The 15440-nt window shown below is 45.4% G+C and overlaps 1 protein-coding gene across 1 annotated transcript in view; it reads left to right on the top strand.

The window, feature by feature from the left end:
• Positions 1–15440, top strand: part of Dus3 (Dihydrouridine synthase 3) — a 58892-nt gene that overhangs the window by 30350 nt on the left and 13102 nt on the right. The window contains exons 7-8 of the mRNA XM_084595638.1: positions 1427–1543; positions 12060–12242. Of these exons, the coding sequence (XP_084451764.1) occupies positions 1427–1543; positions 12060–12242 (300 nt within the window). The remainder of the gene's footprint in view (positions 1–1426; positions 1544–12059; positions 12243–15440) is intronic.

The following is a 15440-nucleotide window of genomic DNA, read 5'->3' as shown; positions in this document are numbered from 1 at the left end:
AGACTTTGCTTGTCTGCACACATGCTACTGCCAAGATATTTTATTTTTCATATCTAGGTTTGACTACCGGCTTATAACTGCAGGTTTTTCATTACACTGATGTTCTGAACTAACGAGCAATTTTTTTCAGTTCTGCGTGATTGTTATATCGAGATTTGACTGTAGCAGAGAAGTATTGGGAGAGGCGTGCCTCTATGCCATGTCTGTGACCGTGAGAAGATGGCTGTCCTCTTCGGAATGAGGACTGTGCACATACGTCAAAATACTTTATGGGGCTGTCTTCTTTCTAATCGCAGTACCTAAAATAAGTGACTTTTATTTTCTCCTTTTAATTCCAACCGCACAAGGGTATAATGGTTAAGCTGTCACATGCATTGAAGCTGGTTTCCAGTGACACCACAACTATGAGAGCCAATGCCTTCTTTGCCTTTGTCATTCTGCTAGTTGTGCATTGTTATCTTTTCCATCATCTTCGTCTTTTGGGCCTTCAATGCAGTGGACGCGCAGTGCAGTTCTTGCCACAATGTGCTCGCTTTTTCATCTAGGCCTTGTCTCATGACGGGCTCTCATGGACGGCGTGCCAAACGGTGCAACCGTTGAAGGCCGAGCTGTGGATGCTGTCGCGTACCGACATCTAGACCAGTGAAATCTCACAGCAGTGTCAGAGCGGACATTATTAAAAACTGCTTTCTCCGATAGTTTATTACTCCGAGTTCTAGCACTTCGAAATACTTTGAAAACATTTGGAGTTTTTGAATGCTGCTATTTGCTTCTTAGCCGGAATTGAATCCTGAATTTTTCGCTTTCATATTCGAAACGTTTGAATATCTGCATAACCATGCTATTCAGGCAGAACGAGAGGAACAAGATGGCTTGCACAGTATGAAGGAGCACTGAATAACAGTAGAGGGTGGAAGCCTTAGTTCGCAGATCAAACCAATGTTTCGACAAGTCCACTTGTCGAAACGTCCTTTATTAAGTGCTGTTTCTTTCTTTCAGTGGTAGCTGTGAATTACTGACTGGTACAAACAGTCACTCTTACATGCGCTATACATACTGCACACCCCTTGACTGGCTGCTGCTCTCAGTTCCTTCAACACTGAGCACTATACTATCTTGCCCGTAGTGCTAATGTAACGGCATAAACAGAGGAAGCGTCTTGCACCTCTACAATAGTTGTTGGAATGCTGCACTCGCTAAAATCCAGATTATCGCAAAAATGAATGTATGTCAATATTTTTTTTTTGCCTGCATGTGAAAAATGGCTGCCTACCTCTGCATGTCCCCTGTTGTGCCAGCTAGCTGGGAAAAATGGAGCGTTTCATTTATTGCCACGTCTGAGCTGCTAATGAACCATTTCATCAAATTGTTCACAGTGTGTTGAATTTCGGGCCTAGCATGTGTCGGCTGTGTTGCCCACTCGCAGCTGTGTGGGGCACACCCGGATGTGATGACCCGCTGTGCCCAGCTGCTCAGGGACAAGTGCAGGGTGGACTTTGTCGACATCAACATGGGCTGCCCCATTGACTTCGTCTACAAGAAGGTGAGCTGTGGCTGACTGATTACTGGGAAGCACAGGGAAGGCTTGGTTTGCTCAAACTGCTCTCATACACAGCACTTTCATCTCCGGAAAATGCTCTTTGGTCCGGGAAAGAGGCAGAAAGAGCAGTTTCTGTACACCATATAACTCATACTCGGATTTCACGGAAACCATTAGTAGAATCTCGATGATACGAATTCCAAGGCAGCACGCAAAATATTCTTATCATCCCGAATTCGTATGATCCAAAACAAGTCAACTTCCAAATGGGAATGAATCGAAAATGAACGAAACTTTATTATGGCCAACTACTTGCGGCCGAAGAAGACCGTAATGCTTGTCTGCACTTTTTTGCTGTTGATGTCGCGAACAAACTCCGCCTGAAAGGCATAAAACCGTGCTGCGGTTTCGTCGCTCACGCTGCCGGCACTTACAGTGCGGCACAGATCGTCCAAAGCGTGAAGAGTATCTGCCGTTGAAGGCGGCTGATCACACTCGTCGTCAGCGTCACCATCGCTGTCAGGCTCATTTTCGCAATCATTTGCTTCGTTGACCACGTCTTCAATAGACCTCAGCCCACAGGTCGCGACGTTGTCGTCCGCGGTAACGAAGTCCCGAGTCGAAGCTTCAGTTTCCAGATTGTCCCAGCCATCAATCGTGAGGTCATCTGGCTCTTGACAATCTCCTGCCGAAGCCACATCAAGTCCGATGGCAAATCCGCTCTTTCTAAAACAGTTTGAAATTGTGTCTGAAGTTACACTATCCCACGACATGGCTAGAAAGTGCAAAGCATCTAAGAGACTGATTCGCAAGTTTGCTTCTTTACGGTCAATTTTTGCTAGCAGACGCCTCACTAGAAGTCCTTTGAAATGATGTTTCACATTTCTAATTATCCTAGCGTCCAGTGGCTGAAGATGGCTGGTAGTGTTCGCCGGCAGGAACCTGAGTTTCACATTATTGAATGTCATTTCCTTTGGGTGGGCAGAGCACTGGTCCACGAAAAGCAAAATTTTCCGGTTTCTTGGCGCCATTTTTCGATCAAGGCTTGTCAAGAACTCGCGGAAAACATCTGCAGTCATCCACGCCTTTCGGTTACCTTTGTAAAAGACAAGCAAACGCTCCGCCGATTGGAAACACCTCGGTTTCTTCGACTTACCGATGACTGTAAGCTGGAATTTCTCGGATCCATCCGAGTTTCAGCAAAAGAGTACTGTTACTCTTTCCTTGCTTGTCTGGCCGCCCTGGCATGCCTGGCCTTTTATGCACAAACTTCTTTCCGGTTGAAGGTTGAAAAAGAGGCCTGCCTCGTCGGCATTAAATATGTCGCGTGGCGAGTACTCCAAAATCAGCGCCGGCAGCGTGTTCAGCCACTCATCTACAGCTGACTGGTCCACTTTCTTGCCTTCACCTGAGACGACCCAGTAGACAAGCCCGTGCCACGTGCAGCCATCCCCCAGACGCTTGGAAATTTTCAATTCCAAGCGAAAGCGCGATGGTGTCGACTTTTTCACGTAGCACCTTGCCGTCCACGTTGACGCCGGTCACTGTCACTTCGCGGAACCAAGTCAGCAGAACCTCTTCCAGCTTGACATGGGTCGCTGTTTTGGCCTGCTTCACGTTCGCATTGAAGTGCTGCACATTCTTCAAGATGACATCTCGCTGCCCAACGATGGTGCAGAGCGTCGATGGTGCCAACCCTAGCTCTTTTGCTAAGTCGACACGCTTCTTAGGGTTTTCGTCAACCCTCTTCAGCACTTCAAGCTTTTCCTTAAAAGAAAAGGCTTTACGCTTCCGCGGCATTTCGGCAGCAGTGAACGCTTGCGTCTTTCTAACGTTTGGGCACTTCACGTCACATCGAACGACAGAAAGAAGCAGCGAACGGAGAACCGGAGAACTACTGCAGCGGCAGCCAGCGTCACAGGCCTCGTGGGAACAGCCTGCGAGACAACTTTTCGATAGACCAATGAGCTGCCAGCGAGTGAGTGACGTACATGACTGGGCACATGCTCGTCAGTTTGCTACGAAAGGGAGGTGGGGTGAGGGGGGTTGGAGAGGAGAGGCAGCGGCCATGGTGGGTACCCTCTACCCTGTGAGCTCTTGCGCTGAGCTGCTCGGTGGCTTTGTGTGTTTGTACAACGTTCGTTCGTATCATTCGCGACGGGGGGGGGGGGGGGGGGGGGGGGGGGAGAGGAGTTAGCGGCGGCCGCGGCGGTTATGTTACCTTCCTGAGGCCAGCCACGCCGGCCCGCTCGCATGCGCGACTGGTTTGCACGTTCGTATCAACCGCGGCGGGTTCAGAAACTCTTCGTATCGCCCCGAATCTTAATGTATTCTATACAATGTAGTCCGTTCAAAGCATTCTTAAATTTCGTATCTTCCCGAAATTCGTACCAGCCGTAATCGTATCATCGAGATTCTACTGTATTGAGATCTCTGAATTACATTACAGTACCTCACACAACCTCGGACAAAGGGGCCTTTTCTTACTTTGATGCTCAGGGAGCTTTTGAAGTTTCAGTGTACTACCAGAAAACATTTTGTTGGCATGTACTTTCTTACTAGGAGAGGTTATTGCCGGGCTGGTTGGTTTTATTTCATTGCAATAATATCATTCACTGGCAACTGATTTATTGAATGTAAAGATTCGAGGTATAATATGCTCGCAGACCTGCGTAGGCACCACCATGCAGGAATCTTAAAAATCAGCATGCAGGGTTTAACGGATGAAGCGAGAAAGAAATTTTATCTTGCTTTCGTAGAGGGCAAGGGAACTTTCTCACAGAGTCAAGTCTTGCTTTTCTGATCAAAAAAGCCTCTAAAATTTCGCAAGCAACTTTTTGCCTGCTTCTGCCGAGGATTCTCATGCAATGAAACTACTGTGTACAATCATTGCAAGCTTTACAATGGTCCACAAGATGCATCCACTCATTATTAGCAAGATCTTTTGCGTGCTCCTGTGTTTTGTCCTGTGTGTTTCTTTCTTTTGTCTTGTGTTTTGTGTGCTATATGGTATTATTAAAATGGCATTAAAATATCCCGACAATTAATTAGTGCAATAGCATTAGAGCTTTGATCACACCAGAAGCCTCACATTATCTACGGCGAAAAGGAACTAACAAGAAGAGTAAGATTGGGATAATGCGCATTTGGCAAGCACTCGCAGATTATGACTAGCAGCTTACCGGTATCGCTCAAGAGGAAAGTATACAACAGTTGCATCTTACCTGTACTCACTTATGGGGCTGAAACGTGGAGGCTAACCAAGAGGGTTCTACTTAAGTTGAGGACAACCCAAAGGGCTATGGAACGAAAAATGGTAGAGGTAACATTAAGAGATAGGCAACGTGCAGAGTGGGTCAGAGAAATAACTCAAGTTACTGACATTCTAGTGAAAATTAAGAAGAAGAAATGGGCATGGGCAGGACATGTAATGTGAAGAGAGGATAACCGATGGTCGCTTAGGGTAACAAACTGGATTCCAAGGGAAGGAAAACGTAGCAGGGGGAGGCAGAAAGTTAGGTGGGCGGATGAGGTTAAGAAGTTCACAGGGGTCAAGTGGATGCAGCTAGCACAGAACAGGGCTAATTGGAGAAATATGAAAGAGGCCTTCGCCCTGCAGTGGGCATAGTCAGGCTTGGGATGATGATGATGATGATCTACGGCAAAATTTCATTACTGTGATTTTGTAAGGTAATAAACCTCTCAACAGGTTGGCGATGAAGTAATCAAGTCACTTGACCTGATGCTAAAAGCTGATTGGTCGGCAAGATGTGTGACGTCATGTACCCAAGTTGTCAAGTGTGCTGGCAGATGATATGGCCGAGGTGTGTGACATTCCTGTGACATGGCCATGTTTACAGGTGCCGAGAGTGGTGGCATTAGGTTAGATCCCCAGCCTCCTATAGGCGCTAAAAAATGCAAAGACTGTAAAAAAAATGCGAGAGAGGTCACTCTGGACTGCGCTGAATAAAACCTCTAGCAGCAGCACTGCTTCTTATGCTTTCGCATTCCATTCTTAAGGTGTGTTCAGTGTCTTCCATAAGGCTATACATTAATGTGATAGTGTTATGCTCGGGAAAACCCGACATTGGCGATGTGGGCATTGTGAGGGAAAAATGACGGACATGGCTCTGGCAATTGAGAGCTGGAGCACTGATTGGCTTTAGATATATTTGATGTGCTGTGGCAGGGCCGATTTGACAGTGCTTTCAACTCGGGCCTCTCTCTTCATGTGGAAAGGTGCGATCAGAATCCAGTCTTCCCTGCATTCTTAGTCAGCTACGCCACCCCTAGGCCAAGCAGGCACATTTGTGTGGCTTGCTCAAAGGGACAGAACACTAGCCAAAATATGTCATGATTATGGTGGAGATGAAAAGATCTTGCCTCATATAGTACAGATCGAGCACTACATTATGAAAGAAAAGAGGCTTTACAATTTTAATTTCTCATTGAAAATCGTATAAAAACAACCAAGGCGCTATCTAGCGGAGAAACCCTAGTACTTTCAGTGTAGCCCCCCACGCGACCAAAATATTACTGATTTTCGTAACTGCACATTGTTCTTTTTTCTTTAGGAGCGCTTGCCATGATTTATTATGTTTTGCACTCTCTCCAGTGCGTCCTTAAATAAAAACTACCCCTGCTTTCGCACCGCGAGAAGTATGCTTTGAGGTTTCACAACTAGATGGCGCCACAATGTTTGCAATTTCGTAAATGAAGCAATGACAGTGCCCACTAAAACCTTCGTCGACGAGAGCGTGCGTTTTTGTGCTGTAACAGCATTGAGTGTGAAACTTAAAAGGACGTTACTCTACACAGAAAATGTCTGATTACTGTCTGGCGAGTGTAAGTTATATTTGTTTCCAGTACGTCTTTTTTGTCGACCACCAGTAACCAGTCGTCTTCACGGTCGCTTCTCATAGTTTCCAGCATCGGACTGCATAAAAACGGGCACACCCGTTGATCGAAAAATTCTCGGTAAAAATTTTCTACAGCGTTTCTAACAAAACCGTTATGGAATCGGACATTTTAGACATCAGTCTTTCCACTGCGGTGAAAACAAATCAAGACATAAATTCCAGTGTTCTGTCTTTTTAATCACGGCTCTACGTCTATGTTGAGTGGCCTTTCATGTATGACTGTATGCTTGTGTGAGATATTAGAGGAACAAATTAAAGGATTAGTAGTTAAGCAAGTTGCAGAGCTCATGTATCTGAACAGCTATTTTGCATGGAGTGCTGATAAACGGGAGTCATTGATGCTGTTGTTTCATACCCTAAAGGCGGCGCTTAAGTGTCCCCTGAAATTTGTTTCACTTGCTGCCAGTCGTTCTTGTCAGTGTAGTAAAGACTGCATTCAGTCCTTGTGTTTGATCTGCGGTTTATGTGGTAAGTCCTCCCTGGAAAATAGTTTACTTTTGCTGTTACATAAAAACGACATAGGATTAAGACATGGTGTCAAGAGTGGCTTCTGTCATAAAATTTGCTAATTAGTCAATCAGTTGTGTAATGTCATAAGACCACATGACAGAGAGCTTTTCGTGTCAAGCTAGAGTAGCCATAGTGGCAAATTTAATGCAATGGAAAATCCCCACCAGCAGTTAGTTCGGCTAGGGAACTAATGTGTCACAGAAGATTGTCAGCTGGACGTCTTCAGCACATGCATCGAGCAGCACTTAAGTAGGAGGACAGGCAGGCCAGGTGGACTTCAAACTCTAATGCTATCACATTCTGAGCATGTGTAATTATCTCCTAAGCTTTTATTTTTTTTTTTTTTTTTTTTTTACCTTGACTTCAGGTGTCACTAATTTCAGCTTTTCAGATTTGTCAGGAACAGCTCAGAGGTCTATAAATTGAGGCAACATAGAAGAATCGCTTCTCATTTTGCAAGTTGACAGCAATCTATAAGTGCATTCTCTCTTGGCATCCATCATTTGTACAGGCTATACGAGGGATGCTCATGAAGTTCATATTGCCAGTAGCATTAATTCATGTCAGGATACACGACAGGCATCATAATATGTCTCTGTGTCTTTAGGTCTTTCTCAGGATATAAAAATTGTGCTTTGTACAGTAGCGCATAACACCATCTAGGCCATGAAAACTAAAGTGGCAGCATTCATTGGGAAAGCTGAAGCACATGCAGTGATCTGCTTTCTGTAACTGTAGGATCACTATGCCAAGAAGATTCAAGTCAACCTATGTACAGGGACAGTGCCCCAGCTTCATGTATTAAGAAAAGGAACGCCAACCAAAGGTGGTTATTAATAATACAAAAGACGTTTCGGCTTTCATACAGATCCTTTCTTGATCACTGAGCGGAAAGCCAAAAGCACGAAGCTTAAGTGCGTCGCAGTAATCACCCTGGGCATCTTGGGTACGTAGGCGGGAAATTGCCTGCATTGTGGTTAAGGATTTGTTCTATTGTTTGGATTATCAGGGATTCCAGATATCGACCTGACAGCCAACTCTTTTTTTTTTCTCTTCTAATGACGGATGCTTCTTCCCAGGCTGTTTTTTTTTTTTTTCTCTCTTTTGCCATAAGATCAGGCTGCTGACCTACGCAAAGTGCACCAAGAACTAAGTGTGCGGCTATCCTGAGCACTTCATGGATTCAGTTCTACGACAGTCATCATGCCCACCAGAACCAGTCGATCCTCTTTGCTAAGCCTGGGCTGCCATCCCATATGTGCCGGTCGTAAGCGAGTCTTTGGCTCACGTTCTGCGCACTTACAGTGTGCACGTCACTCACATTCCTACTTGCAAGCTGGAGCACGAGCTGGTGGCCATTGAAGACAAGATACAGAAGCAGTTTTCTGGCGTCATCTATAAGATTCCCTGTGCAGACTGTGACTACTGCTATATTGGTAAGAGCAGAAACTTCGAAAGACAATTGAGGGACCACAAGAACGATGATGTCAGAAACAAGAAGATTGCATCTAATGCACTTGCGGAACATGCGGAAGCCACGACGCATAAAATAGCCTGGGAAGAAACATCCATCACCGGAAGCGAAAAGAATTGGCTGTCACGTCGATATCTGGAGCCTCTGATAATGCAGGCAATCTCCCGCCTACGTAACCAAGATGCCTGGGGCGATTACTGCAACACACTTAAGCTTTCCACTCGGTAATCAAGGCTTCCATATGGAAGCCGAAACATCTTTGTATTATTAACAACAACCATTGGTCAGCGTTTCTTTTCTTAGTGAGTGCATGAATCTACTACCCAAACAGACGGTTTCAGTGCCCCAGCTTATAGCACTGTGGTCTGGTCAAATTTCGCAATGCAGTCAAACAAGGCTAGACAGCGAATAACAGAGTGGCCGAACATCGCTCGATGGTGAGCCACACATTGCTGGACTTGTGGAGGCTCTAGTGCTCACTGTATGGGAGGTAACTGTTGAAGACGCAATGTAGAACACATAAACCTAAGTACAGGCTAAGTGCATGGCACCCTTTGTGAGAACCTGCACATGATGAAGGCTGCTAAATGCTGGATTCCGTAGTTGTGGACGCAAATGCAAATGGGCTTGCCGGAGGAAGCTGCTGCAAATATTTTGCGGCAAGCGTTTTCGGGTCACTGAGGAAGTGACCGCTTGAGAGGAGGTCTTCCAGAACTCTCAAAAGGAAAAGTTCTGAAGTGATGGTTCGCAACAGCTTGTCTGTCAGTGGCAGAAGTGTTGAGGCCTCATGCGGAGAATATGTGGAGTCCCACTCAAGTCTCATCTCATTATCTTCGTTCCTTCGTGCTGACACTAAAATGAACTTAATGAACAACCGTTACAGATGCACCATCAGTGCCATATCGCCTGGAAGTGTATAAAGAACAAGTGACATTACTGTTATACACTGACACCATAGGACACACAGAAGTCACTGCAGTCTGAAAAATTAAGCATGTTCAAAATTTCAGCACTCATAAAATCACTCGATAGCTGTTTGCATAAGAAAATATTTGAGTTCACATGATAATGTTTCAATGGATCCCTGCCCACTGCGGCCTCCATGGGAATGAGAAGGCCGATGTTGAAGCGAAAAGCGCACTCACCAATGGCTTCCAAACAGCTGTGCCTTTTTCAAGAGCGGATACGACGTGTCTTCTAAAGAGTTATATGAATATTGCTACAGCAGCTTACTGGGCTCAACCAGACGCCCGACACATACGTCTAAGAAGGCTCGATCAAACATTTCAATTTAATGTTCCGCGTGATATTCCGCGTCATCAGACATGCTTGATACATAAACTTCGTTTAAACGTGGCTTTCACGCGCAAGTACTTACATTTAATTGGACAGAAGGACTCACCGGAATGTTCAACTTGTGGCATCCCAGAGACTGTGGACCATGTATTATTGGTGTGCCCAGAGTATGCGAACGAAAGAAATGTGCTAGCTGCTTCCTTGAAGCGTTTAGACAAGAGGCCTCTGTCGGAGGAACTGCTGCTGGGCACTTGGCAGGACAAGGGGAAGGGCGTCCAGGCAGTGTGCGCTCTTTGCCGTTATTTGAGCGCCAGCGGACTTGATTCACGCTTGTAAAGCAAGCTGCTGTGTCTGTATATATATTTCATATGCTTTCTCCCACATCGTCACCCATCATGACCTTCTTTCTTCTCTCCTTCCCCTTCCCCAGTGCAGAGTAGCAGGCCAGATTTGAATTATTCGGGCCAACCTTTCTGCCTTTTCCTTTCAATAAATCCATCTATCTACCTATCTTGAGTTCACAGTCGGGTTTCTTGTGAACAGCACCGTGCCGGGGTGGCGCCGTGATTTGGGCGCTCGACTACTGTGCCTGGCCTCGGTGGCTGCATTTGCCTCCGGCGAAAAGTAAGGCACGCACGTGCTGTGCGATATCAGTGCACATTAAAGAACCCCAGACGGTCGAAATTTCCGGAGTCCTCCACTATGGCATCTCTCATAGCCTGAGTCATTTTGTGACGTTATACCCCACAAATCGATTCAGATCTTGTGGACAGCAGACACTTTTTCGACAAGCTTAGCATTACCTTGACAAATTATAGCAGAAAAGATGAAAGATGTAGTAAGTGTCTGTTTATGCATACTCTTCATTCAAAGGCAGTGCCATGCATGACTGGGTCAGTTCACCAGTTTTAAAAATTTGGTGAGCATAAGTGTGTGAAGCATGGTAAGACAGTGTCATCTTTTGGCACCTGTTTGCAAGCTTTTCAGGTCATGTCTCAACATTCTGTTGCACAATGAGAAGATAGGTGCCCAAAATGTATTGTACACTGTGCTTAAAAGGCCCAACAGATCTGTAGGTTGTACTTGTTGATTGATGAGGTTAGTGGATGTTGTGTGTGTGTACTTCTAAGTGGATGCAGCTAGCACAGAACCGGGTTAATTGGAGAAATATGGGAGAGGCCTTCGCTCTGCAGTGGGTATAGTCAGGCCGATGATGATAATGATGATGACTTCTCCCATAATTCTTTATTTTTATTTTATTCAGTGACTGTGTAGGCAATACATGGTACTGCCCGTGGGGCAGGACAAAAGGAGGTAATTAGTCTCCTGACGAGGTCCTGGTCCCAATGGGTGCAATAGCTACGGGTACAAAGTGCAGACAATGCACGTGCAAGTAAATACAACAATCTTCAGCGTATATAAATACGCATGAATAAAAAATAGAAAACAAGAGAGAAAACAAAACACTGAGGTATAACCATCACTACAGTGCAAAATACACATTCAGACACGAGCCAATATCATAACATTAGGAAATGTAACAACAGTTATCATGAAACTCTAACAATATAAAGGAATATCACAATACATTGCGATTTCATATCTGCTTTGGTCATGTATTTGGTTCCCTATTTGAAGTTAAAAGAGGTTTTATTCAGAGACTTCCACTTATTCTTGAGATATCAAGTATGTCTGTATAATTATTACATAGTTTCATGATTATGGTCAATTTTCTGTTTAGCATAATTAGTCCGAGGTTTATCTACTACAATGAAAGTCCTCCGCAAATTGTGACCAGTATCTCTGTTTAGATAATGACTAGAAAATATATGTAATTGCGCAACACTTCAGAAAATATGTGCATAGATAACCGTGGAAAGGTAGGATATTATGTGCTGCCATGAATGTTACGGTATCTAAGTTTTCCTTATATAATGCTCTAATAGCCCTCCACTGCAGTGCAGATAGTCTATCATTATCAGTCTTAATTCTGGTACCCCATACTAATCAACAATGATTAAAGTGAGAAATAGAGCTGCTTTTTGAGCCTGAAAGGGTAAGATTTTTAAGATGGTTTAACATTCCAGTACATCTCGTTACTTTCATTCTTACATTTTCCACTTGATAGGACCATGTTAGGTTTGACTGGAAAGTAACACCTAAAAATATATGACAATCTACTTGCTCAAGCAAACCATCATTATAGTACATGGTCATATTGTTGTCCTTGATCTCTGCACTGTTAACCTCAAGAAGCCAAGGGGTCCCTGCTAGTGCTGAAGTGTACATTGTTTGAGTGGTTCTGTTCATTACGTTGCAGGGAGCTGGATCGGGGCTCATGGGCCGTGCCAAGAAGCTGGCGGAGATTGTGTATGGCATGGTGGGTGTCCTGGATGTGCCAGTGACGGTCAAGATGCGCGCGGGGATGCAAGAGGGGCGCCAGATTGCACACCAAGTGATCGGCCAGCTCGTCGGAGCACCTCGCAAGCCTGCCCTCATCACGGTGCGTGCTTACTTCCGTTGGGCTTGCTCGTATTTTATCACTAACGTTGCTGTTCTGCTCTTCCATTTTAGTTCTTTTCTGATACAGAATGGCAAGTAAGCGGCAGAGTTGGTCAGCAAACGTTCACTATGGAGAAAGTGTCAATGTGATTGTTGCTTGCCATCATTATTTTCGTCGTACTTTATTTCACAGTTGATGGTTCCTTACAGGTAGGCAATGGTTCTTCTGCACCATCTGTGGCACACCGCATAAATCCAGACTTAATAATAATGGCAGTATACTGGCAATAATTCAACCTCAGATGATTTTACTTTTGGCTGATTGATAACAGATTTCATAATTTTTAGTTACCTTACTTTATTTTCAGTGCATTTCATGATCACCTGTGAGGAACAGAGTCCTAGAACTGTTTTTATTATTTTTGGCCAAGTACGATGGGATTAATTGTACCGTCGTATTCAGTTTCTTCAACCATTTTAAAATATGTATTTTCTTTTTCTCCGCTGGGGAATCCTTGAGGTGGTGTAGCTTTGTATAAGGGAGTAATTATTCATAGCATCAACCCAAGTACAGCCAAACGACTGCGAAGGAAAGCTATAAAGCTTTCATAGAAACTTTTCATCTCTTTTGTAAGACACTTCTTGCTATTTCGCTACCAGTGTTATTTATGTTCTTTCTCTTTAATGCGTAAAAACTGCGTGCACGTCACATGCCATTCACTGTTTGCATAGTGAAGCTTCTTCACGTGCCATTTGGTGATGATGCCATTTGTGAGGGGGTTCCACTGTTACCACTCTACGTTGTGAAGGGTGTCATGATGAATGTTTTAGAGCGGTTGTTTCAACGCCTGACATCATCAATAATGTGCGTGCAGGGAAGCATAGCCAAACTGCATAAAATCGTCAATGAAACTCGAGTTTTCACTGCAAATCAGTGTACAGTCAAACCCGTTTATAACGAACCCAGCTAGAGCGGATTATCCTTTATATCGAACACTCGAAGCGGTCTTAACATTATTCATGACAAATGTAATTTTATAACGAACTACATTCGTTATAGCGAACTTGAGTGCACGTGATTGATGAACACCCAAGTGCGCAGGCGCGCCGGAAACCAGGCTGGCCGGGCGGCATCACCACAATGAATTGCTTTGGTGAGAGAAGTGATTCTTGTTGGAAATGGGAGGAAAGGGGGATTCGACGCATTCAACTGTCTCCTCAGGGGCGAGGGATTGCTTTAGAGAGCACGCACTAAGAGAGGGCAAGCGCCGTACCAACCGAGCTACACCAAGCAGCCCCTCAGCCCTTTTCTGCTGCCTTCCCCTCTCCTCCCCCGATCTCTTTCTCCTCGACGCCGAGTTTGTTGAGGGTGCTCTCCTACTCGGCAACTGCTCACCACGTGATCAAGCTACGTGCTTGCTGCTTCAGGCCTGTCATGAATGAGGAGAAAACGGACAGAGCTGGTTTCAGGAGGCAGGAGAGGAGAGCCTTCAACCGCACTCCTTTTTTTTATCATCCATACTTTCTTTGTCGTCATGTCGTGTGTTGCTGTGGTGTTCAGGTGCGCTCAAGGATCCGAACAAGCATAGTACCTGCGGTGTTCTTGCGTTCGGTGCTTCAGAATGACGACGAAGAAGTGGCAAGGTCTGCCGCTTTGCGACAAAGTGGAGATTCTTCGTCGTGTCGAGCATGGAGAAAACAAATCGAATCTCACTGCGCACTACGGGATCGCGAGAAGCAAGCTGAGCACGATCCTCAGAAACAAAGCTGCCATTCAGGCAAATGCTCACGTACGACCGAATGCTGATGGCCAATGCATCAGGAAGTCAGCTACGAAATCCTTGTATGCATGGTTTGTGAATGTGCATGCACGGAACCTTCCTGTCAGTGACCCCATGCTGCAACAAAAGGCAAGATATTTCGCCTGCGTTTTGAATATTGAAGGATTTGTGGGTGGCAGTGGGTGGCTGCAAAGATTTAAGGAATGCTATGCCATAACAGGAAAGGTGGTTGCTGGAGAGAGGCAGGCAGTTGACACGGACAGTGCCAACAAATGGATAGATGACGTCTGGAATGAGGTAACAAAGAAGTACAAACCGTGCAACATATTTAACACAGATGAGATGGCCTTGCTGTGGCAGATGTTGCTGAGTAGAACCCTGGCACTTAAAAATGAGAAGTGCCATGACGGTAAACTTAACAAAGCACGTGTTGCGCCCACTTGTCATTGGGAAATTCAAATCACCCATGTGCCTTCGGGGATGTGCTTCGCTGCCGGTCACGTACCACTCCAACAGCAAAGCCTGGATTACTAGGGCATTGTTCGAGTTGTGGCTGCATGACTGGGACGATGAGCTTGCGCTGAGCAGACGTAAGATTTGCTTGCTGCTGGACAACTGTCTTACCCACCATTGTGGCATCTCACTCAGGAATATTGAACTCCTGCTGTCGAACACGACGGCAGTGTTGCAGCCTCTAGATCAGGGGATTATCCGCACGTTCATGCAGGGATACCGAAAGTGCATAATTGAGTGGCTCCTGGTGAACCTGCGGATGAATGAACATCTCAAGATAAACCTGTTAGGCGCAATCCGGATGATGAACCGCGCCTGGCAAGACGTAACACGCGACACAATCGAAAACTGTTTTCGGCATGCCGGATTCTGTCAGGCGGGTGCCGAAGCCACCAGTGTCACGAGTGCAGCTGAAGACGATGAAGAGTTGGCCACTCCTTGGGAAGAATTTGCCCGCGTTCCTGATGCTGTGCCAAAAGAAGTCTGCCTTGGAAGATTTCGTGGCGGTTGATAACGAAGTAGCCATGATGGCAAGCCCGCTGGATTCCGAAATCATTGCTGATGTGCTGGCGCCCGGAGACATGGAATACGAGAAGCCACCGCCGGAAGACGATCGCCCTCGCCCTACTTTTGCTGAAGCACTTTCTGCGACAAATGTGCTGCGCCGCTACTGTGCCGACATCAAAGGAAGCGGACTTGAGTTGCTTGACATTTTATCACATGTTAAAAATGCAATTCAAATTTATGTTTCTAGGCGCTCTGTGCAATATAAAATAACTGCCTTCTACAAGTGAATGCAGATTGCTGAACAATAAATTGCTTTTGGAACAAATTATGCATGGTGAGTGCCGTGGCATTACTTTTATTAGCATGTTTGTCTGACTTCGCAATATCCTGTATAACGA

The sequence above is a fragment of the Amblyomma maculatum genome, chromosome 2 (assembly GCF_055883805.1).
Source record: "Amblyomma maculatum isolate TAMU_Amacu chromosome 2, ASM5588380v1, whole genome shotgun sequence".
Classification (NCBI taxonomy): Eukaryota; Metazoa; Arthropoda; class Arachnida; order Ixodida; family Ixodidae; genus Amblyomma; species Amblyomma maculatum.
The sequence above is the reverse complement of the archived record's forward strand: the minus strand, read 5'-3'. Positions and strand labels throughout refer to the sequence as shown.